This window comes from Etheostoma spectabile, chromosome 8 (genome assembly GCF_008692095.1).
Source record: "Etheostoma spectabile isolate EspeVRDwgs_2016 chromosome 8, UIUC_Espe_1.0, whole genome shotgun sequence".
In the NCBI taxonomy this organism is placed as follows: domain Eukaryota; kingdom Metazoa; phylum Chordata; class Actinopteri; order Perciformes; family Percidae; genus Etheostoma; species Etheostoma spectabile.
Window position 1 is genome coordinate 9,961,361 of NC_045740.1, and position 25,499 is coordinate 9,986,859.

The window sequence follows — 25,499 nt, forward strand, 5'->3', positions numbered from 1 at the left end:
GTCTTTTGTCTGCCCCAGCGACTGTATACATTCTGGTCTGCCCTCATGAAGTTGTGTGGTGGAAAGTTGGTGTGAGATTTCACAGTTCGCGTCGTTGTTTGTGCGGCTTTCGTGTTCACTAAAATGCTGAACTAGCCGGAGCAAAGGTTAGGACGCCAGCGCTACGCAAGAAGCAGCAGCACGAAGTCTTCCCTTGAACGTTTTAGATGACCGAGAGTGCTCAGTGTAGATGACCGGCTAACCCAAGTCACGGTGGGATTTTTCACGGCATGAGAGTCACCAGGGGCTGCGCGCACTGGGGATATCCAAGGCGCCGGTAGTGCGCACCCACTGGAGCACCGGTGGGTGGCAGGCGGACGGACGGACTCGCGGTAGGGTCGGTCCCCTCCTGATGACAAAGTGGGTGACCCGACCGATGAATTACTCGGGAGGAGCTTTCGCCCGAGAGCCAAGATGATTGTGGCGTTTTTCCCTTTGAAGAAGCTGAGGCGCAATAGCAAATATCTTCTGTTCGCGGCGATTGTGCTGGTCGGAGTTGTGGCCGTCTATCATGAGATGGCTGCTGCAAAAGCATGGAGCAGTGATACCAGTAAGTCTGTGGTTGCCAGTCCGAAAACTGATACTCACTGTTTTAAGTGATACACACATATGTTAAAGTAATGCATCATTTAGATAGACTGTGTGCTTAGATCTAATAAACAACCTGTAACTAGCCTACAAGTAAAAAGCATGATATAAGGATGCAGTAGGATTAGGCCTGTAGGTTAAATTTGTGACACATCCAAAGAAACGGTAACAATAACTTCCTTATGTTACTTAAGATGTTCACTTATTGTTGACACAACATTGCTGTCACTCATTTCCTTGACTTATTTTTTGAAGCGATTTTATAGCAGTGTTGTGGACTGCATTATTTACGAACCTGTTTTCTGATATTTTTCCAATTCATTTCTAAGGAGCACCAGTTAAAAAAAATACATACCAAAAAATGCTGGTAATTTCCACACAACAAAATGCAGTGTCATAAATGCTGTGTGGTGTTGCCAAGACAATTTTTTTTATTATGTGGACAATAAAGTTGTTAATATTTGAAATTACACAAAAGTACTAGCCTTATTTATTGCTGGAATGTTTTGGTGGATTACAATTTAATAATTCTTCACTAATTGTATGTTGAATTGCGTAAAGTAGAATGTTTTTAGATAACTGCAAATGTAATATGGGGGATGGGGAGGTCAAATTGTAGGTTTACACTCAGAAGGAAGCCCGCCTCACACTGGGTAATCAAACTTCCTGCCCTTTGCATTATTTACACCTCAGCTTACTACCTTCTGTTGTATTGCACTCACACCCAAGTATAACATCAGGGTGTCATCACCCTGGCATGGATAGAGATGAAAACAGTGAAAATAGTCAGGTTGGTGTCTGGCTACAAGAGAGAAGTAACAACACATGAACTAGACACTTTTAACAAAGCCTGACGTGTAAATGCATGCCTAAAGAGAGCTACATTACAGGGAGGGCTCGTCTATCTACACATTCCTGGGCTGTAGCCCCCTCAACACAGTGGGGACTTCTGTCAAGGGAAGAACCCCATATAGCCTTCACTCAGAGCTGAAAGAGCAATGTGAAGAGCTAAACGTGTAGTAGAAGTATGACACATTGGACACGTAAGAATATACTGTCAGCATGTTCCAAGTGTTTGTGGTGACAAATGTGTCAAAAAGTAAATTAGGCATGTCTCTATATCAAGTGTGAAAGCTAGTTGGATTACGCATAGTCAATAAGGTGACATAAGATTATTTTTAATGATATCCTACAATTGGCCTGTGTGAATCTTTTTATACAAACACGAGACACAAAACTCAAAAAGAGCATAAAAGGGAGTCAAAGTAAATACATAGGTCCGTCATAACACTACAGTTTAAAAAAGGACATAATTCCTAGTCTTTATTCCGTTCTCTTGGACTCAGTGAGTCCAGTTGTTCCGGTTTCCTCCTGTGCTGCAGAGCAGAAACACGTTCATCACCTACAAACTGCAAAGAAGAAAGAGAAGAAGAAGAGAAGAAACGGAAAGATTAACACTGTTGGCACAGGTTACCACAGGAGTGCTGTTAGGCTCGGCTCTGCAGATGGGCCTTTAAGGGACCGCTTGTTTTTCCCACATGTAGGTCACACAGGCACTTAAGAACATACAGTAGATAACGTCTGAAGAGCTTCAGTTAATAAATGTCCCAATAGAAAAATGGCTGCCTGGATGGGCAAGTGACATTTTTATGTGGTGATCCGTTCTACTGGGCACGTCTCCCATGTTTTTGAATAATCCTTTGTTGTAGAAGAAACCATAGTAGTTGAGTTAAGTTTAATAAGTACTTTACGCCAGCCTGTCTCTAATGCTTCCTGTGAAAAATCTTTGGCATTACAATTACATTGCAATCTACATACAAGTGCAACAGTGTTTGTCTAAAATCCTTCTAACTCAAACAAATTGTCCAGTAGAAATATCTGTGTGACTGCTTCAGAAGATTAGCTCTGCCAAAATAGACAGAATACACCAAAATGTCAAATTAATACAATAGCCACAGAAAAAATCTTTAGTCTCTTTGTTATTTAGAGTGACATTTTTGTTCCCCTTTTGAAGGCTGAAAGCCTGTAAAGCCCTGCAGCAATTTCTTTGTATTAACTGAAACATTTGAGCTTTGCATTTCACCTTACAATGCACCAACTGTCATTTTGAAATGATTGAATTTGATGACAGAATAAGAAAAAATTGAATCAAACAAATGCGGTGGTGAATATTCTGACAAAAAGGCAACAACATTAGAAGGAGAAGGGAAGGTAGGAAGACTGGATGAGTGCAGATGAAGAAAAAAAATATTCCTCTCTTGCTTTTCTTAACCGCCACTCTAGAGTTACGTGTGCTGCCACATGTTTCAAGGGTGTGTCTTTGGAGATCTCCACCCTGGTGATAATGACAGATGCAGAGTCCACAGGGACTGTAATCCTAATTTACTCGCTGACACCACAAGGTCATAAAAAAAACAACACTATTCCTTTTAAAAGACACACTGACACTACCCTATAATTTGAAAGAGGACAGAAGAGGTTAGAAGGAATAACATTTCTGCATCTGCTCTGCCAGAGTGCCAGAGACGTTTGCCAACACACGAGTGCCATAGCATTGAAAGCTGTGAGTAAAATGAGTTACATTCGTGGTTATCAGCATTGAATTGGAACAGGTGGTGGGTTGGACCCCGTTGGGACACTGGGCTCCATTGTTTGTGCAACACAAGCCAACAAGAAATGGATAAAAAAGCATGTATAAGAAAATCTGGAGATCTAGTAGCACCAGAAGTACATGAATTGTTATCAAGTGATTGAGCCACATGCTGTTACTCGATTAGAATACATTTGAATCAACAGAAGAGACCTTGTGAGAATGTAGTCTCATCTGTCACTATTGAGGCATATTTGCCTGTCAGCTGATTTGTTTTCAACTACTTCCTCAGGTATGAATCCTAACGCTGACGGTAGCAGCTGGAGGAGAGCCGTGCTTGACGACAGGGTAAGGATGCTACATGGAAAAAGAAGTGGTGATAGAAAATATGGCAATACAAGGGTGTGTGGTTATGCAGGTGGGGGCGGAGCAAACCATGATAAGACTTTGTGTTTTATAGGTCAGAAGGGACCATCAACCAAACCCTGTGGAGGATTCAGTTAATTGGAGGTCCAGCTTCACTCCACAAACCTGGAAAGCAGAGGTGTGTTTGTGTGTGTTCACAGTTCCCATATGCCTAAACACTCTGTCTCACCTCTTTTGAACTTTGAATAACCTGCCCAGGCCTGCCCAAATCCCTCCCACCTCTGTTTATTTTCCTGTGTGTACGGTATGTTTCCTGCAGCAGTCTGCTTCTGCAGCTCCTCTATTGCTCTGTCATCATGTTTTCCCTTTATTAAAGGTGCCTTGCCACACGTATTTCATTACTGTGTGGTAATGTCTGAAGTACCATGGACTTTGTAACATTTTTTGTGTAAATGGGTGTAGTGCCTTGGTTACTTTTGGCGGTTTTCCACTGCGTGGTATCTACTCGACTCGCCTCGACTCTACTCGCCTTTTTTGGTTTTCCATGACGAAAAAAATTCCCTGGGACCTGCTACCAGGTACTGTTTTTAGTACTACCTCAGTTGAGGTTCCAAGCGAGCTAAGGCGATGCCAAAAGGTGACGTGGAAACCTGCAGACTGCTGGTTGGTCGGAGAGAATCGTCACTTATGACTGCGTTTTTAGCAAACAAGAGTGCGGAGTGTGTGTCCGGAACAAACGGGACATTTAAAAAAAAATCTAGCCAGACACCGACAGATTATCTACTCTCTGCACTATTCTCACTTATCAACTGTTCAATATTAGGAGCTATTAGGGGCTTTATGTCGTTTCCAAGATTGCACACTGTTACTTTAAAAAAAACAAGACAATATATCAAAGAAAAGTTTTTATTAAGCTTTTTAAGTAGCGCATCAAACCCTCCCTTACATCCCGGCCTTCTTCCTCTGCACCCTGTGACAGTGTCCCCCCCGGCTCTGCTGTCCCACATGCATCCCAGTCATAAGCCTCTCCATGACTATCATAAAGATTATACGAAGCACAGCAGGTCTGAAGCAGAGATTTCACCGGTCGGACATCGAACGCCCACCAGACGGTCTGCGGCGGCGATTTTGCAAAGCGTGAATGCTCTGAAACACAAACAGTACACAGCAGACATGTTGGTGTGTAATCACGGTTGCTAAAGTTCATGTACTTTATATAGCGTATAGTAAATACTGACCGGGGCCCCTAACACATGCAAATTTTAGCTAACGTTACCAGGAAACTTAACTCACCCTTTTGTGTCGGCGAACAACCGCCATGTCGACGTCTGAACTCCGTCGGAATTCCCAAACTCCTTTTTTTTTTAGCTGTGATTTTTGTTGCTTCCTTCAGCTTTTGAAACAAAACATTTCTTTTGGCTGTGGCCAGTAGCCGACGTGCTGTTGTAAGTCGCGTTGAAAATGACATCATCACGCGTAGCTATGGTGACCAGCCACGCTGAGCCGTTACTCAATCTGCGACGGAAAACGGACGCAGAATGCGTCGAGTCGAGTAGAGGCGACTTGAGTCGAGTCGAGCTGTTACCAGCGGTGGAAAAACGCCATTTGCCTCAAGCCATTGTAGTGTGGCATAGAAAGCATGCAGGAAGACTCAGCTCAATTTGTGCCAGTTCTCATTAATATTCAAAGAGCTGCTTGACTCTGATTGGGTAACAGCTAGTCAATGAGAGTCTGGCTATCAGCATCCTCTACCCAGCACCACTGGGAGAACTGATGAATAATAACGAGCTCAGGCAACATGACGTCAGACTGACCGGCTTTTGTTATTGGCCTGAATTCTCCGCTTATTTCTTTTCAGTGGCTAGAGTTGACAGAGGAGGTAGCAGTTCATTTTCACATTCACAACATAACACAAACACATATGAACCTAACATATTTTAAAAAATGCAAGTAAAAATGGATTTGTGTGGCAGGGCACCTTTAAGCAGTGCTGTGCTTTGGCCAGTTGCTTGTACCCAACGTTTCATGTTTGGGGAAAGCTCTTGTGTGTCTGGCTCTACTATAAATGTTTTTTTTACTTTAATTTCCAGAAAAGTTGGAAATACCATCACAGTTTTTCAAAGTCTTCAAATTTCCAAATCCTAAACCTACAGATACTCAGTTTTAAAAGAAAAGCTCAACTTCACAATTGTTTTTCTTTGTAAAGATTATTTTTTGGGAAATTTTTAGGCCTTTATTGACAGGACAACTGAAGAAATGAAAGTGGAGAGAGAGACAGGGAATGACATGCAGCGAAGGGCTGCAGGTCGGAGTCAAACCCAGGCCTACTGCGTCGAGGAGTAATCCTCTATATATGGGCGCCCGCTCTACCAACAGCATCTGAGCACCCATTCTTCACAGTTGTGAAGCTGTAACCAGGGGGTACAGCAATAACAGTTTAAAGGACCATTACATGCTGTTTGGAAGGAAAGGGTGCAGCCAAGCCATGCTTGAATTATTATTATTATTATTTTTAGTTTGACAGCATATGGGCTCCTCGGACTCCTAGTCAAGTGGCCTCTGATCACAGACATGAAAACCGAGGGAAAGAGGCTTGGTGAATAATTGCAGCACTGAGCCTTCGAAGCCTGGGTCTCGCCAACCTTTAACTAAACTGCTGATGACAGCAGAGCGTTTAGCTTGACCACTAATGAAATTTGATGAACTATTGGACTGGTAATACCAAAGGCTTTGGCTCTTTACCTGCATCATTTTGCCTCTGTGCTGCATCGGTACACACATATCCGATAACATGGCTCTTTGACAGATGTCATAGAGGTGTATGTTTACAGGACATTTGGGCCTCTCCTGAAACTCGACTGCTTCTTTTTTTACGTGTGTGTTTCCTGCAGACTTTCATCGAAGTGATTGGAGGTGGGGGAAAAGCAATTTCACAGCTATTTCCATTTTCAAACAATTCCTGTGATCCACCCCTTTTACCTCTGTATAAATATATCTTACTTAAAAGATCAACTTACCCAAATAACAAATGAAACATAATTACTCAATTAAAGGGGACATATCATGAAAAACTACCTTTTTCAGTGCATTTGCACATACATTTTGCTATCTGGAGTGCCTTACAACCCACAAACTGTGAAATAAGACAACCCAGTCAGTTTTGATGCTAGATGCCTAGATCAGAAAAATCCGATTTGGGTCCCTTTCCTATGTCACAGGCAGGCTCATTGGAATATACCGCCCCCCCATCTGAGTATCTCACCCAGGGCTTGAGAACTATCTTTGCAAAGGTGCTCCATATTTGTCTTGCAAATCAATCGAGCAGACTGGGGGTTTTCAGGAGGGGGCTTTAAAGAGACAGGCGCTAAAACGGAGCGTTTCAGACAGAAGGTGAAGAGTGAACACAGGTATATATTCTGACAGACAATTAAGAAAAAATAGTGTTTTGTGAACATTAAAGCATGTAAACACAATCTACTAAAAGTATGAACCTTAGACTGAGCATGATATGTCTCTAGTGTTTTACAGCTTTGCAAATAGTTTTGGTTTTGTCATTTGCAGAGATTGTGAGATATTTGAGGTTTTTGTCACCACCCTAATTCAAACAAACTGAAAAATTGCATTAATAAACTTCCATCACAATCAAATCTGTGGATTATTCCAGAATACTGGATTTCTGTGATGTGATTTGTAACTTTTTTTAATGTAATTTGATAAAGCTTGAGCACCACAAATGAAATTCAATTCACCTCCATATAATTGGGGTAAGGCCAGAAATCTTGGAGCTGGGTATTTTAAAACCTGAGCAAATATATAAAACCAAAACTAGGTTCCTGGCTAGATACCGATTTGAACCGACTCTTTAAATAAGACGTGTCTGTACACAGGAAGTGGAGTGGATTGTTGGAATTGGGTGACAGTTGAAACCAGTAGTCCTGTCATTGTCTTGTCAAGTGGTATTTAAGGAGGTCTGTATTTGTTGGTTTTAGTTTGCATAGTACTAAGGCTAGATGCTGAATTGTCCCGCTGCTGACTGACTGCAGCAAAAATACCAGTGTGTTCCTAACATTGTCCTCACTCTCTTTTCTTCCTGCAGTACAAGGGACAGGCCAATCTGCACGTCTTTGAGGACTGGTGTGGCAGTTGTACAGCTGACCTCTACAAAAACCTGCACTACCCGCTGTATCCTCATGTGAGTCAAACCCGAATGTTCTCAGTTCACTCAGTTTCCGTTAATCATGGTTAACTGATGGCTCTAGGAATGGTAATGTTGGTCGGTCCACCATTTCTTTTCCCAGCAACTATTGGATGGATTGCCATGAAATTTTGTTCAGGCATTCGTGGTGCAAAGACATTCCACCACACACTCTGACACAACCGCAGTCAAACACACACACACACACACACACACACACACACACACACACACACACGGTTGTCACTCAGAGGTGCATTCTACATCCACGTGCTAGATCCTCATGTCCTTGGGCTCAAGATGTAGTCTTACTTTGAGTAAACATTATAACTGATTCTCGGTGTTTCCCTTCCTCGCTCTTTCAGTCCAGGACTACAGTGCAGAAGCTGGCTATCTCTCCTCAGTGGACAAACTACGGGCTCAGGATATTTGGATATCTACATCCATATGCTGACGGTACAGCAAATACGTTTTACCTGTCTGTTACTGAGTGCACGCATGCAATACATCTCACTCAATCGGTCTCTTTATCTCATGTCTCCTTTTTTCTGCTTGTCTCTCAGGAGAGTTTGTGTTTGCTTTGAGCTCTGATGACAACTCTGAATTGTGGCTCAGCACAGATGACTCTCCCCTTAACTTGCACATATTGGCATGGGTTGGAAAGGTTCGCACATCTGTCATCTTCTCAAGTTGCATGACCTTATACATAATACTCTCTGTAATATGTGTTTACATGTGGGCTTTCTTTTTCTAGACTGGCACAGAATGGACAGCCCCGGGAGAGTTTGAGAAGTATGCCAGTCAGATCTCTAAACCAGTTTGGTGAGTTCACATCTGCTGTCCACTATGTGGGTAGACTGTGTGTGTGTGTGTGTGTGTGTGTGTGTGTGTGTGTGTGTGTGTGTGTGTGTGTGTGTGTGTGTGTGTGTGTGTGTGTGTGTGTGTGTGTGTGTGTGTGTGTGTGTGTGTGGTGTGTGTGTGTGTGTGTGTGTGTGTGTGTGTGTGTGTTGTGTGTGTGTGTGTGTGTGTGTGTGTGTGTGTGTGTGTGTGTGTGTGTGTGTGAGAGAGAATATATATATATATATATATATATATCTGGCTGTTATTAGTAACAGAGTATTCGTACAGTTGACATTTAGCTGACTGGCTAACACTGGTAGATTTTCAGACATGTTGATAAATGTGTATTGGTCAAATAAATAAATATTAAATCTTACTGGGTAAAGCTCAGTAATTAACCCAGTCTCTTTTCCTGGTGGAAAAAAACTCAGTTGTTGGACCAACTTGAAAAGCTCATACAAGGAAATAAAAGTCAGGATATCGCAACCTCTGCTGCATCATTATTGTTGCAAGTCCCCTACGTTTTATACAAGTGCACAACGTAATTCCAGGAATACCTTTTTAATCACATGAAACCAATGCATAAACATAGGCACGTCTAAACTAAGAACCCAAGCATGAGCATTTCAATGTAAACATGTATGTGAGAGACAGAGTTTTTAATACGGTAAAATCTAAATTTCTGTTATGGCTCAGGTGCTGGAAAAAATGACTACCAGTTCTAGCTATAAAATTATGTGTGGGCTACGGTTTACTGTAACTTGGCAGGAAGTTTAGTTGGGTACATAATGTAGACCACAGTTGACACGAACACGAGAAAATGTAAATATCAGCAATTCTGTTCAACGGTTAGTTTAGTTTTAAATGACTGTCAGCCTAGTTTGTACTGATTTGTTTGGATTTTAAAAAGTGTGTTTGAATAGTTGTTGAAATATTGTATGTTGCCAATAGTTTCAGTTTCAATGAAATGAGTCAATATTTGCAGGAATATATTCAGATTAAAAAACAGCATATTACCAGCAATGAAACTAATAAAAAAAAAAAACATATCTGCTGGATCAACCGCAAGAGGGGAGCTTTTGAGGTTGATCACGCAATATCTTTTTTAAAATTTAGAACAAAGAGTCTGATGCACAGATTTTTAGCTAACAGTGGGAGCTGCTGCAGCCTATACTGTATGTGGTCAAGTCAATTTTATTTAAATAACCCAATATCACAAATTTGATTTGGATGAGGAAAAACTTCACCAAGAAAAACATTTAAAGGGGGGAAAATGGAAGATCAGTGAAGCAAGCCACAACCTACACAGATCCTGTGCTTAAAGCCACATATTTGTATTTCTATTTTTTTTACTGTCTGACAGGCTATCTGCTCAAAGGAGGTACTTTTTCGAAGTCATTCACAAGCAAAACGACAGAGGGACTGACCATGTGGAGGTGGCAGTAAGTAGTTGGACTCAGCCGTCAAAGACAAGTCCCCTTCTGTATTCTTTGTCTTGCTTCATTGGTTCCAACTCTCATGTCAGGTCTGTGCTCGTGTTCATGTGCAATGTGAGTGATAAAGTGAAAGAGACATGCAGTTCTTTGTGTTGGTTTTCACACAGTGGCAGCTCCTGGACCAAGGCTTTAGTTTCCAGGTTATTGAATCCAATCACATCTCCCTCTATGTTAGTAAGTACACAAAAACCCACACATCATTCCTGCTGCTTAAAAAAAACATCCCTCAGTGAATCTTTATTAGTCTAGAGTTCAGGGTGAATCAACATCACAGTGTTTCATAATCCAAAATGGTTTGCCGTTATTTTTCTGCAAAGATGCTCAAATATGCATATCAAGTCAGTGGAACAATAGTTATTGTTGTTGAACAATAAATACAAAGCGCTGCATTACTAATGTCCTGTGGCTTTTTCCCACAGACGAGTCAGCTTTGTTAATGAGTGACGTAGCCCACATACCACAGACGACTGCAAGCCACCAGCACACCCCCACAAAACAGCAGAATGTTGCAGCAGACATGCTGAGGGATGACCCGCGAGACACTCTGTACCAATGTGAGAGATATCTCTCTGTTGCCCTATTTCTTTGTGACACAGCAGATGAATCACCTCATCCTCTGTTTCTTACCATCGTCTGCAAGTATTGTGTAACTTATTTCCTTCCAATCAATGTACATCTAATCTTATCTCACATCTGTGTGTTTGTTTGCAGTGCCTTTGATAAACAGCAAGTTTCTACAAGATGTCCTGCCTGACTGCTCGTATAAACCCAGCTACACAATAAAAGACTTTCCTCTCCTCCGCTACCAAGGACTGCAGTTTGTATGTATTTATGTAATTTGTTAATTTCACTTACATTTTTGCTGGTTAAGCTCCAGCCCACATTATTCTTCAGAGCTCATCATTCACACACAACAGGCTCTGAATAGTGTTGGGATAACACTGTGGAAGCAATTGTTCTTGTTTATGTTGCTCCAGAGTGACACAAGAAGCTTTTCCATCTTTCATGGACCTCTATTATTTTGTTTTTAAATGTGGGCTTGTTGTGCTGAGCAGTGTTCTAATCAGCAAGAATCTAAATTATGCCTGCGTACATAATGTCCTCTGAGGACCAATTTAAAGAGGATCAAGACATTCTGCACCAGTCATTAAAACATTTAGTAGCACAGCTTCTGACTTCACTTAGTTAAATATACAATCTCAATCTCATTATTTGTAACTTTGTGCTGACTACCTGAAGTGTTGGTTTCCCAGCAACGTCCTAGTGACAACAAAACTCCAGGATGTCACACATGTCTGCATATAACTCCCCTCAAGACGACATGTTGTTTTTTGCACATTGCTTTTTGTGTGGATTAAATAACCACAAAGAGTTATAAAGTGTTTATTAGTGACCTTTAGAAGATAAAAGATTTTTCTACCTTTGGACACAGCTAGGCTAGTTGTTTCACCGTGTTTCAAATATTTATGTTAAGCTAAGGTAGTAGGCCGTTAGACTATTTTAGTATGAGTATCCATCTTACTTCACATCACTTCTGAAATCTGGTATACGTCCAAAAAAAACATGCATGATTTTCTTTTTTTTTTAAATCTCAGCTCTGCACACACCTGTTGGATCCCTGTGCATGGGGGGTCGGATATTATACAAGGTCTCATGATTCATCAGCTAGCTTGTAGCTTTACCAGCCTTTCATTTCATCTCCCCAGGTCCACATGTCCTACATCCACCCCAAAGACTACACCCGACTTACACACATGGAGACAGAGAGCAGCTGCTTCTACCCCGAAAGCCCCTACTACATGAAGATGTAAGACACCAGGGATAAATGTGACAAATACATTATAGGTCCATATGTCCTTACACTTATTGTGACATTCTCTACTAAATGAAATTGCATACTGTAGGCCAGACTAGAATTAGAAGTATGTTTACAATACTACCATCAGAGGGCGCTGTACCCTTCAATCTACTGAGAATATTTTCACAGCGGAAGATGAAAATGTTTTCTTTTTATTTTTGAGAGAGAGTCCCATCTGGAATCTGATTTTTGATATTATTGTAACATCCGGCTAATTCACTTCTTCTAAATCTTTGCATAATTGTGTGTTTTGTCCTCTTGTCTTTAGGTTTGGTTTCTCTAGATACATGAGATTAGATCGTCCTGATATGCAGGGAAAAGGAAATACAGGACGAGGTATTTTGTCCTTTGCTTTTAATTAAAAATAAATTAAGTTACTTCTATAGTCATTCCATAACACTCTCCTTTTCTGTTAGATTTTGGTTTCAAGAGGAGGAAATCAATGCTCGATGAAGAGGATGTGTTTGACAATGAAGCCTATCAAAGAGAAAAGGAAGCCAGGCCGGACCAGGTGGATAACGCCCTTTTCCCAGATTATGGTGATGATTATGATGATTATGCTCAGAGACGCAGGCGCAAACTCTTCTCCTTAGTCATGCAAGAAACTAACAACATGCTGAAGAACAGCTCGGACACAAGACTGCACATAAATGAGTTGCAGCCTCATACAGAGGAGTTGCAGAGGAGGCAAGGGAAAGACAGTGTCCCACAGCCTCAGCCAGAGCCACAGAAACAAGCTGAGCCTCTGCAGTCAACACAAGTCTCAAAACATCACCCGCCCCTGCAACAAAACCTGATAGAGATGAAGCCAGAGAGTCAGGTTAAAAAAGCAGAACAGATAAAACCAAAAGGAAGGTTAAGACCAGCAAAGAGACAAATGCCCAAATCAGTAAAGGCCGATTTGAGACCAGTGGACAGGGAGCAGCTTAAAGCAAAGGAACGACCAGCAGTCCTGTCAGAGCAGCTCAATTCTAAACAGCATAATATCCAGAGGTCCCGTGGAATTAACCATACCCAAATCCAGAGACACAAAGACTCAAAGCGTCATTCTCTAGAGAGGGATACTGCTCTGCTTGAAAAACCCGCAGTTGCCAAGCAATGGAGGTTTGTAATCGGAGAGCTCGAGCCAGCCACCACAAAGCGTTCTGCCACTCCCAAGAGAGACACGAGCCGCCCTGTAGGGAGGCTAAATCAGAGGGACAGAGATACCAGCAAAGACTTCAGGGATGAGGAGATTAGGATGAAAATGCCTCGACAGGGTCTAGGAAATAGCATCTACAGAGAAAAGTTGAGTGCTAAGGGCAAAATGGACAAAAAGCAGTCGGATATGAAAGAAGTGGAGGACCAAGCGAGGGAAGATGACAAGGTTCATTACAGGCGGGAGAGTGCAAGAGACTCTCTGTGGGGACCAGGCGTAGACTTTGAAGGTGCGGATGATGAGGACTTTACCCCTGCGCCGGTGTTTGACACTGAGGTCAACTGGAGCCAGACCTTCCAGATCAGCCACCTGGACCTTCAAGCACATCGATCAGATTGGATCGAGCTGCGCTGCAACATCTCAGGCAACCTGCTTCTCCACTCCAGTGATGCTCTGCCCTTGGTCAACGCTTTTATGGACCAGCTCAATGAAAAGCACCATGGGTAAGTACTGTATTTGTATGCATCCATGACTTATCACTTGAATCATGAAATGCATTTATAGCAGGAATCAGCCTGATTTTAACTTTTTTTTCTTTCTCCATAATATCTAAAATGGGTAAAAAGTCAAACATAATTCTCTGGTTATCCTCGGCAAGATTTATGTCTGCGAGTTGTGACCTGCCCTTCTCAAATTTATACATTTGAATAATTTTAGGTTGGAAACCCCTGACCTAAGTGAGAAACGAATGCCGACATGTCAGTCATGAAAGTTTTGCACTAGTTATTGATTAAGTATGTCACATCTTGGAACCAATACCCCTTCCAATATAATTTATTAGCAAGTACAATCATGTGCATAGATTGCATCATTGTTTTGAAGCAAATTTCACTGTGTTTTTTGATTTTCTCTCTCCTGCAGGCGGTTTACGTTGTCCCGTGTGGTTAACATAGTGAAGCGCATGGACGGGGTTCAGGGCAGCCGCTACCTTCTGGAGCTGGAGCTGAAAGATGTGAACGGCCAGCTGCTGCGCCTGTCATACTACATCTACACTCTGATTCGCCACAGCAGGCAACGCAGCAGTTTCCAACGGCCGAAACCTCAGCTGGTGCTGTGTAACCCGGTGGGCTTTCGCTGGAATCCTGTTGCCACCGTCCACTTCATAGTACCGGGTACATCAGAGTCAGAATCAGAAATACTTTATTGATCCTCGAAGGGAAACTCTGTGTTGCAGTTGCACAAATAGAAATATCAGAGTAGAACTATAAAAAAAGAAATATAAGGAGTGTGAATATGTATGGTATTTACATAGTTAAAGGAATGTTATTATACAGTATTCACATAATTAACATAATTAAGGAATTGCAATAGTGAAAAGTAGTAGTAATAATAATAATAATAATAATGATAATAATAGTAGCCACCACCTTTAACCATGCCCAACACAGCCATTACATTCACCAACAAAAATAAATAAAGATTGAGTAGAGCAATTACTTTCTAGATTATGTCTTCATCAGATGTAATATTGGACAATAGTTGATTAAACTGTAATGTGGGAATGTCATAGTTCTACTTAGTAAATCCTTTTCTTTTTTTTTGGAGCATCCATTCAGTTTGACAGTGCATTTTTCTTGATGTTTTTTCCCCTTTTGTCTATTTATGCATTACCTCAATAACTGATCATTCGTCTGCACAATTCTCAGTGAAAAACCAGGCCCGGTGGGTGCAGCAGCTGATTGTGGACATGGAACAACTGTTCAGAAAAACTAGAGACGCCAACTTTGAACTCATCATCGCTGACTTCAACAGCACTGACATGGATGTGAGGAAGGCTCTACAGAAATCCTCACTCCCCAGGTGTGTGTGTGTGTGTGTGTGTGTGTTGTGTGTGTGTGTGTGTGTGTGTGTGTGTGTGTGTGTGTGTGTGTGTGTGTGTGTGTGTGTGTGTGTGTGTGTGTGTGTGTGTGTGTGTGTGTGTGTGTGTGTGTGTGTGTGTGTGTGTGTGTGTATTACACTTTTACACTGAAGCTCATCACACAGGATATGTATGTACTATAAATATGCCTGTGAAATTCATCAGGTACCAGTATGTAAAGCTAAGCGGGAACTTTGAGCGCTCTGCCGGTCTGCAAGCAGGTGTTGACCTTATAAATGTGAGTATTGTTACATCATTTGGCAATAAAGCTACAAGATGAAGTGACAGATGTGTGAAAAGACAGTAATACTATCGTACATCTCACATATACATTTCCCCCCTCATTCTCCCTCAGGATGACCACAGCATTGTGTTTCTTTGTGATCTCCACATCCATTTCCCTCCCTCTATCATCGATTCAATCAGGAAGCACTGCGTGGAGGGATACATGGCCTTTGCTCCAATAGTCCTGAGGCTGGACTGCGGAGCTACGCCATTAGATGCCAGAGGTAGGCGCAGATACACACATCATTAGTTCTATTTTAATGTGACCATAGTTCATTTTAAGGTTGTTACTAACCTTAACCCTATAAACATTTTTTTAGTAGAGCTAAAACTTTAATACTTGAGTCATATTTATCAAAAATCCTTTAATGGAATGTTTTTATAGCAGTAGTTTGATGCTTAAAACAAAGTTGTAATTTACTCCAAAATTGACAATTTTAAGTTCTTTAACATGACAAAGAAGATGTTAAATCAGTGAGAAATTATTGTGTAGGAGTGTAGGATCCCTGTTAGATGTACAACAAAAAGGGTGACAGACAGTGAAGACACAACAGAAGACAGCTAATTTAGTCTTAAAGTGGAAAGGAAGGAACCATTCAATACTTGGTTTGGTTTAACCAGTTTAGTAACCAGTTTAGTTACCATTTCGAGCCAATTTATGTTGTTTTTGCCTGCACATGCCTTTTAATGCTGATTATACATGATGATTATTGCAAATTTTTGTCACTACCCTTCTTTTTTCTTTGTGTTACTACTAACCCGTCTTAGGAAGCTCACTCTTCCACTGCTTCTTTGTCAATTCGGAGATTCAGTCATTAGAAAAGCTAGATGTGACCCCAGCGGTAGGGGGGAATCGACGCAAAAACCTTCGAGTTAATGTCTTTGTTCTTGCCTTGACATGTCGGATTGGTTTATTGCCTACAGCCACACACACTCAGATTTGCCACGTTTTAACAAGTGGCAGGTGTAGATTTTTAAAAGAAATAATGTTTTTCTGACATTGAGATGATATGATATTAAAACAAAGGCATTGGTCATGGTAAACCACTAAAATTAATGCAGTTTTTGCATTTTCAGGAGAAGTGTGGATGTTACCGACATGACATTTTAATGAAAATGTGGCCATACCTTCTGTGTTGCAGGTTACTGGGAGGTCAATGGCTTTGGCCTGCTGGGGATCTACAAGTCCGATCTGGACGCAGTGGGAGGAATGAACACAAGGGAATTCACGGACCGCTGGGGGGGAGAAGACTGGGAGCTTCTCGACAGGTTTGTCCTCCCTTTTGAATTGTTACTTAATGGATAGACTTGTTTGTTACTTGTAATTTCTGTTTTCATTAAATTTTTGTAAAAAAAAGTTTCGAAAACATTTTAAAGTAGCTGTTGTTACTGACATGTGATAATGGTTTCTCCACTTGCACGGACTGAGTGTAACAAGTTAATGCATGTTCTTAATTGTTTTAAATAACTCTGGGAAGCGTGGGTAAACACTGACTGTAGTAGATGGAGACATTAAAAAATAAGCTCTGGAACGCATTAACATGACAGACATATGCTGCTTAACAATGTGAGAGTATACTTGGGTTGTTTTTTATTTCCCTAAAGCAGTGGATTCCGAAGTGGGTATCACAAAGGAATACGGCACCGTTTGTTGAAATAGAACTTATCACCAACTCCCCTAGCTGTAGATAGGTGGGCCGATGCATTTTTTTGTCTCAGTGCATGCTTTGTATTAGTGCGATGCAACACCAGCAGCGCCGTTGCTAGTTAGCTTAGCGTAGTGAATGGAATCCCTTGTTGCCGGTTAGCATGTTGTTAGTAAAAGTAAGCCAACAAAAAAAAAAACTAATTACTTTTTGTGGCCTGTGTATTCACATGGAGTACAAATAACAATGCAGATCAAGACTAGATGATTTCCCAGGCAGATTTTGATTTGGGACCATATTGGGTGGAAGCACTGCTATATGGGCGCCGAGATATCAGGTCTAATATGGGTCGATCTATCCCGTAAATAACCATGTGTCATGTTTACAGTAATCACTTACTCTGTGGGCAGCTGTTTATTGGGTCCATTCTGCATTTCTCCCAGTTGACTTTATCACACTGAAAAAAAAGTCGAGGACTGCAGGATGCCTCATGTCCTCGGGCTGTTAAGTGATCGCAACCTCTTCCTCCTCTCGTTCTGTTTCCAAAGCATGCAGGTCCTCTTCTGAAAACTTTGGTTCGTAGAGGTATGCTTCTGGATCTTGACTGTCTGAGAAGTCATCCTCTTCATCTCTCACAAAATCCGCCATGTTTATTGCCATTCACTGTCTACTGTAGGAAAAATAGCCAGTTATTCACGCGGGTGTGTTGACGTAAGTTGGGGGGGTTTAAGGTTCTGCGTGATCTCTGCGCCCATGTAGCAGTGCTTCGGCTGTGCTTCTACCCTATGTAGTCCCAAATCAATATCTGCCTAGAAAATCGTTTAGTCTTAATCTGCATTGCTATTTTTACTTGTTGTGAATACGCAGGCCACAAAAAGTAATTAGGTTGTTGTTAGGTTTATTTTGGCTCACTTTTACTCACAACATGCTAACCGACAAAAAAGGATTCCATTGACTACGCTAAGCTAACTAGTGGCGGCGCTGCCGGTGTTACACCGGAGTAAAACCCAGATTATACGTTCGAGAGTAATTGTAAATCATACGTTACAGAAAAACATATTCGTAACTGTAATGCTGTTTTTCTGCCACAAGGCAGCATTTTGGGATTAATTACATTGGGTAAATTTACTTGATGAAGGTCTAAGACCAAAACATTGTATTTTTCTTCCCGTTCAACACGCTCATAAAGTTATTAGTAGTATGATTGTTTTGACCACGGTTAACAGCACTGAGCTAACTAGCAGTGGTGTGCCAGCTAGCACACCCCAGTTTGTCTACCTCACTCCCCCGGCGCAAAGAGATTTCATTCGGGATGAGAGCTGACAACTAGTGATGGCCAAATGAAGCTTTGTGAACCAGTCTTTTATTTTTAAGCCCACTAGATGGCGCTCTTGGTTTTGAGAGAAAGGCCTAAGGCATTGTAATTCAGTATATTTTCAACCAATTGTTGAACAGAGAGTGCCGTCTAGTGGGCTCAGAAAATAATGACACTGGTTCACAAAGCATCATTCGGCCATCACTACTGACAACAGCCCCAGGACATGTACCAGTAGCTAGTTACCGTTAGCCCCCAACCAGCTAGCGGCCATCAAACGTCCTCGCCGTTCCAGAGATTCCCTCGGCAATCCCCACCAATACTCGTCTCTCAGCCTTGTCGAGTAACTAGCTAGCGTTACAACAAATCCTATCCGCTCAGTGTTAAAACCATCCAAAAAGTGACATTGACATGTGAAATATATTGTGATAGTGTGGTTTCAGTTGCTGTCTAATGTTAGCTTATTGGCTTACTAGCTAAGTGGTCAGCTACCAATACAGATTGAATCAAGAAAAACGTAATCATGTTGGGGTAAATGCAGCTATTGTATTAGAATGACATGAATAAACGTTACTAAACGTACCATGAATGAACTTGAATGCATTCTAACCAGTGATGATGTTTAACAATAAAAACTACAACTCCCAGAATTCCACGCAACTTCCCAACATCATATAAAGTCTATGTTTACAATGAGAAACCGCTAGCGGCAAAAAGTTACATATCGTCACCTTCCTAAAATAATCGCCTAAGTCATTTTTTGACAAAACGTATTTTCTTGCCTAAATCATCTCCTCATGGTGCTGGCCACCTCTGGTAACATTTCCTACATTCTCAGTTGAACAGGTCATGTGATTCTACGCCTTTGTATAACTGCCTAAGTCAAAATATGTTCAGTATTTGGTTCAGTTTTTTGTGTTTTCTGAAAAACGTGAAAAAATGACTTAGGCGATTATTTTAGGAAGGTGACGATATTGTACATTTAAAACATTTGTGACCACAACAAAAGGAAATGTAAGTAAACAAATTCTCCTCTGATCTCTGCTCCAGGATTCTTCAGGCCGGACTGGAAGTGGAGAGGATCTACTTGAGGAACTTCTTCCACCACTATCACTCCAAACGTGGCATGTGGAACCGGCAGGTGAGGTCCAGCCACAGTTGACCTTGTTACCTGCCCGCTGCAATATGACCACGGTCGCCACGGTCACAACCACGGCAACCAGAGCACTTTAAGGTCCGGGCCTGATTCCTACTACATAACTGTAATACCTGTTGACTGACAGAGGCGGTAACATAGGATTGGATACTGTCTTCATTCACGTCATCTCTGTGAAGAAAAAAAAGTGGTAGCAGTGAAGATCGTTGCTAAGGAGATACTACTGATATGCTCAGAGTTTATTTCACTGAATGTACTGTTGACTACTGTGAGGGTACTGGTCGATGAGTGTAATTTTCATTGACAAATAATATTGCAAATGAAGATACAGCTGTGCAGTGCATCATGGTGCTGATGATCTGCAATACTGGCTGCAAGGACCTGACCTGATCCAAAGACAAAACACACATTTATTGACACACTCCAAGGGTGTATACACACAAGTGTCCTAATAAAAGATCACAAGTCTTGCACATGAGACCTAACGGTTTGTGACAATATATGTGTTTCACTGCAGATTATGTATGTGGAAAACACAGCCTTATTTGTCACATTGTAACTTATGAAAAACTTTATATTTATTTTATCAATGTTTGTAGGATTATTTTTTCATTTGAGTTCAATGTTATTTCTAGAGATGATGACATTTCAGAAACTGTACCTTAGTTGAGTGCCCGTCCCTATTTGTTGTATTAAATATTAAATGTGCCTTCTGTTGTGACGGTTATTCAGGTGCTGGGGCTACATAGTGCTGTTTCTACACAGTCATGAAAAGCCTTAAACTGGAAAAATAATTATATATTAAAACGATTTTCTTGATCATATCCTTTAGTCAGAGAAGGACAGACAATCAAATTCAGGTTGGACAAGTATGTTTGTGTTTTGCATCACAGATAGTTTGGCATATGAAATAATGATCTAATATCAAAAAACTAAAACAATGAGAATTTCTGCCTATTCTAGCCCTGCCTCTTACCAAAGATAATAGTTGAAAGTTGAGTAGAATGACCTCTACATTATTCCTGTGTAGAAAAGTTGAAAAAATAGATGTTGTTTTTGACATGACAAGCTATTGAAAATGTATGTGTAAATGATGCTACAGTATAGCATTAAGGGCAAGAATGTCCGGGCAGACAGCTGTCATTGTTATTGTTCTACCTGCTGAATTGAATCATTTTCCAGAAGAATAATTGTTTGTTATTGCTATAGCTCAAAACCTGTTTTGGGCTCAGTCTATGAAGCTTCCCATTCTAACAGTGGGATACAGATAGGAAACAATGGTTTGAGAATTACCTTGTGTATTTATCATAGTTCTATTTTTTTTTTTTTTTTATATATATATATATATACCATTGTTTTATTGTTATTTAAGACAAGACTAATGGCAGCTTTTTTTTTTGATTGTTCACATTCCGGTTTGACAAAGTTGTGCATTTCTTAGCCTTTTGAAGTTAATACATGTTGACTTGTTTCACTTGTCATTCAGGGTGCTATAAACCCAACACAATTCTGGTCTGACGCCAGACTTTGCTGGTGGTTTTGATTTGTAACACTGCCAAGAAATGTGTGATGTCACCCTCCTTCATTTCTTGTTGTTTTTTTAGTAACAAAGCATTGAAGCTTTGTAAATGTGTTTTTTCGGTTTGGCCAGAATGTTTGGTGTTTCCTCTTATACTACTCCGTCATCTCTTACTTTGTTGTTTTTAGATACACCTGATCCCTCTCTTTGCTTCTGTACCTTCTCTCGAGTTTTTTTTCCCCCATCTGACACTGCCTTGAAAAATCTAAAGAATAAATCTCTTACCTTCATTTCCATCACAGTATGTGTTCATTATAATAAGAATAGAACGTGCAGATGTTGTCAAAGTTAAGAAAGGTGTGTTAAGTTGATGTATGGCAGATAATTTGCCTCCCTAAAGGTGTGTTTAGGGATAATTACGCTAACACACCTACCACATTTCACCACCTCTATCTCAACAAAACAGGTTAAGAGAGACTTGTGGAGAGACTACAGCTGTGGTGCACGAGGACCATTTCATCTTTTTCTCTAGGACCGTGGGAATAATAGTCTGAATGTACTGTACACTGGCGTCCACACTCCAGGCACATACTGCATTTTCACAGATGCTCACGAGTGCTCATAAATTCCTCAGAAGCTGTCAACTCCATCCAGTCACCCCTCCATCATCTTACTGACACTCTCGGTTCAAGGACTGCGTGCATAATGGTGTTTACGGTTTATTATTGTAAAGGAATTAATTCCAGTCAAGGGGAAAGGCTAAGTATATCCTGACTGTGACAAAATATCTCATACTGCAGCTTGGCATAGCTTAGCAGAGACACTGTGCATAAAAAACAGCTACAATACCCTTTTCATAACTGTGTCAAAGCACTCTGTCAAACCCATTACAATAACAAATGAATTTCAAAATTGTACCCGAAGATTGTTTATAATGAAAATTAAATAAAAACAACTGGCTGCATACATTTTTTGTGCTGTGAGTATTAGATCAGAGGCTTACTCACTGTGTGAGGGAAACAAAGGAGAGGCAATATGTACAGATTTATTGTATTATTTTACATAACAGCATTATCAGGCAGAAATATACTGTGTATTCACAATGTTATTTTACAAACGGTGTACTTAAGAAAAGAATCAGAACAGCAGTGTCTTGAAAGTTGTGTATGATTACACTTCTGCCAAAACAGTTGCAGCATTTCTTTGTAACATTATGTATTCATTTTATTTATAATACCCATTTTTGTTCTGTTCTTACTCCCTAACATCATGCATCAAACATCTTCTTCCTGCCTTCCATACCAGACATACCCTCTAGTTTCTCACGCCAGTCACCCACCTCCATGTTCAGCTCCTATACGGTATCAAAATAAACAAACACACACACACAAATCCTTAAGCTTTTTGCAGTTTCTTTTTTCATTCAATTTTTTGGGGATATTTCTGTGTCTGCTTGAGGAGCCTTACCTTCTCTTGCTTGATGTCCTCCTTCTTTACAGACTTGAGGTTTGCCCTTAGGTCCATGGAGCCCTTGTTTTTGGATCCAAAGAGAGCTTTCAGCATCTCATCTGCTGACACTCTCACTTTCCTCAGTGCTGGCTTCTTGAACTTCCCTCCGAGGTCCTGAATCTTCAGATTCAAATCGTAGATCTGGTGATTGTGAAAAGCTTTGCTGGTGACTTTTTGTTAATAAAGACAGAACTCTTTTTCTTGACGTACTTCTACTTCAATGTTTTTCATGTGAATCTGGTGTTTCATGGCGCATGACATACATCTTTGTTGTTCTTGATGACTTTGGCCTCACAGTCGTAACGCTCCTCATCCACAATATCCATCTTTTCATGCATCTCCTAACAGACATTCTACAAAACGACAGCAAACAAATATCTACATTAAATTTAAGTGAGACACATGCTTATTGTTTTTGCAAAATCAGTCTTGCATTGTCTGTCTTAGGGACATAAGCCCTCTCACCTGCAGTTCATCCATGTTTAAACCAACAAGCTTCAGCGGTGGAAGTTTTTCTCCCAGGTAGCGGACCTTTTCTTCCTCTCTTGCACCCTTCTCTGCCTCCAGCTCTTCTGTTGGACGAGCCAGCAAGAGGATCTGGATGAGTCAAAGTCAACATGGAAAGAAGAACAATCAATAAACAGATATAAAATAATCAGGGCTTATCCTTTTCTTTTTAGTTGTTACATGAAAGAAAAATGCTCTCTTATATTAATAGATTGATATAGAGTGTATAGTGTAAATGAATAAGTTAACACATTTACCTTCAGTGATAACTTGCGGGAGGCTGAAATCTTGCATTTGGGCTGAAAATAATTCAGAAATAATGATATATTACAACTGATCTTGTAGCTTTAATGGTGCAACTCATATATACATTTTGTCAGATAAATTGCAAATTCCTGAAATAGTTAGTATAGGTTCCTAGTTTTGTGCAAATATTGGTCCCTTTTTTTGGAGTAGCTGCTCACTTATTTATGTGACTTGACAATGTAACTTTGACTGACTACGTACCTTAGCATCTCCCTAACAACAGCAGCTTACAATGCCCAGTATTTAACTATGAAAAGAGTCATTTTCTTGTCGAAATGTGTGCTGGCTCTATGTTATGTCATCAAAAATGTCTCCTTAACCTGTAAATCCATAAATACATTTGCTCATGACACTGGACAAAACAGCACTACAAACCTTTGGTTTCCTTGTCATTTAGGCTACAATATTTAATCATATGTACTTTAAAACCGAGTAAGATCAGAGCAAAAGCAACACATCAATTAAAATTGAATGAGCAAGAAAGTTGTAAAGTCAATGCTTCATACACCATGAAATCATTTTTGAGGTCAAAGTTGAATCATTAGTATCATAATTTGTTTGTATTAGTGATCTTTGGAAAGAATGAAATTGTAATGTGTGAGTCAGTGCTTATATGATATAGTTAACATGATTGTATACAATTCAACTTGTGTTTTAAAACTTTGCAACCAATGTTATCATAACCCATTTCCTTTGTAATATTGTTATCTTCCAGGGAAGCTGTTAAGCTGAGTGACAAGATTCAGTCATTCAAACATGCATACTCATAACTACTCGACAGATTGGCACAAAGGAACTATTATTCATAAACACCTTGTTAGTTAAAATAGGTATTACTACCTTTGTCACTGCCGGGGGAGGCATGAGTTCTGGCGTGTACTGAGGAGAAAAGGAATAAAGACAAGGGGTTTAAATTACATTAAACAATACACACTGTTAGAAAACATAGTGCAACATGCAGTCTGTAACTTACATCACTGGGATGGCCATGTGGAATGTGTTGGACCAGAGAAATCAGAGAGACACAAGCAAAAAAGAGACAATGTTATTATTCTCAAACATAAAATGCTTCATATGCCAATAAACACTCTGTAAAATGTACTTTCAAAATGTGTGATGACAGAACTTACTCATCAGACATTGTTGCTCCTTTGAGAAAGAAACAAGTAAGATGTTGTTAGATTTGAAAAAGAAAAAAATAGTCCAGTAATAAAAAATGAAGATGCCACCTCCAGTAACGGAACATGCATCAATAGTTAGAAATCAGAATGGCCTTAACAGCAGTTGGCTGATATATGTCGGGCTGCACCAAAGATCTTCTATTAACAAGAAGAATCACCCCATTACATTTTCTGGTTAAAAAGAAAAAAGAAAACAATAGCACCCTCGTTGTGTAGCAGGTTTCTATGGGTTTCTATTGACAATGACATCAAGCTGCTTCTTGTCTCTTTGCAGCTTTTTAGATCTTCTTTGGCCTTTTCCCCTCAATTAAGCACTTCCTTTTCCACTTGTAACACAGTGGCATGCACAATCACATTCTGCTTACATAAAAATCTGGGTTGGATTTTAAAATAATAATCATAAAATCCTGTTCATCACAAAAATGCAACATGTCACCTTCACTCTAGAACAGTGATTCCCAAAGTGGGGGTCGGGACCCACAGGGGGGTCGCGAGCCAGAGAGGGGGGGTCGCAAGTTGATTTCCAGAAATAAAACAAAAATTTAAAAACGATTAGAAATAGCACATGTTAGCCATGATTTTAACACAAGATAAAACTAGTGGCTATGTTTAAAATAAAACCAAGCAAATAAATAAAAAGGGAACAGCTCTTTTGATTTTCACGCCTATAGTGCGTGCGCGGTTGCGCGCAATGTTTGTATACGTTTATAGTGGGGGGGTTGCAAGTCACTTGCACCCTTACTTTGGGGGTCGTGGGCTGAAAGTTTTGGGAACCCCTGCTCTAGAAGACTCAAGTCAGCAGTGGTTATCTTGTCAGGAAGACATATGTGGTGCCATGAAAAAAGGAGGAAGTGAGACGTCTTCTTTTTTTCAAACTACTCTGCTGTCTAGCCTTGTGACAATGCCTACCTTTCATTTAGAAAGTATTGGTCCATCGCCACGATAAACGGGGAATCTACACTTTGCTAACTCAACAACTGTACAGATTGACAAGATTATCACCTCTGACGGAAAAGATGATGTCCTTAGTCTCAAACTAAAATGAAA

At 40.5% G+C, this 25,499-nt stretch overlaps 2 protein-coding genes across 2 annotated transcripts; one reads left to right on the top strand and one right to left on the bottom strand.

Annotated features, from left to right (window-relative positions):
• Positions 1-41: 41 nt before the first annotated feature.
• b4galnt3b (beta-1,4-N-acetyl-galactosaminyl transferase 3b) lies at positions 42-21,246 on the top strand. Its single transcript, XM_032523661.1, has 20 exons — positions 42-589; positions 3,510-3,565; positions 3,678-3,761; positions 7,680-7,775; positions 8,144-8,234; positions 8,342-8,442; positions 8,533-8,600; positions 9,982-10,060; positions 10,222-10,288; positions 10,534-10,668; positions 10,826-10,935; positions 11,821-11,921; positions 12,241-12,308; positions 12,389-13,613; positions 14,032-14,282; positions 14,817-14,970; positions 15,194-15,266; positions 15,384-15,537; positions 16,456-16,582; positions 19,325-21,246. Exons 1-20 carry the CDS (start codon positions 454-456, stop codon positions 19,434-19,436), a joined length of 3,288 nt encoding a protein of 1,095 aa, XP_032379552.1. The 5' UTR covers positions 42-453; the 3' UTR covers positions 19,437-21,246.
• Positions 21,247-21,978: 732 nt separating this feature from the next.
• On the bottom strand, positions 21,979-24,261 carry LOC116694778 (troponin I, slow skeletal muscle). The gene is given in 6 exon segments (XM_074783869.1): positions 21,979-22,303; positions 22,417-22,599; positions 22,722-22,811; positions 22,924-23,055; positions 23,223-23,310; positions 24,245-24,261. Coding segments are annotated over 6 exon segments (597 nt in total). The 3' UTR covers positions 21,979-22,216.
• Between the last annotated feature and the right edge of the window lie 1,238 nt (positions 24,262-25,499).

Coding starts and splice junctions, on each gene's coding strand:
- b4galnt3b (XM_032523661.1), top strand. CDS start 454: ATGATTGTGGCGTTTTTCCCTTTGAAGAAGCTGAGGCGCAATAGCAAA. Junction 3,566..3,677: donor GAGCCGTGCTTGACGACAGG/GTAAGGATGCTA, acceptor TGTGTTTTATAG/GTCAGAAGGGACCATCAACC. Junction 14,971..15,193: donor CAGAAATCCTCACTCCCCAG/GTGTGTGTGTGT, acceptor GAAATTCATCAG/GTACCAGTATGTAAAGCTAA.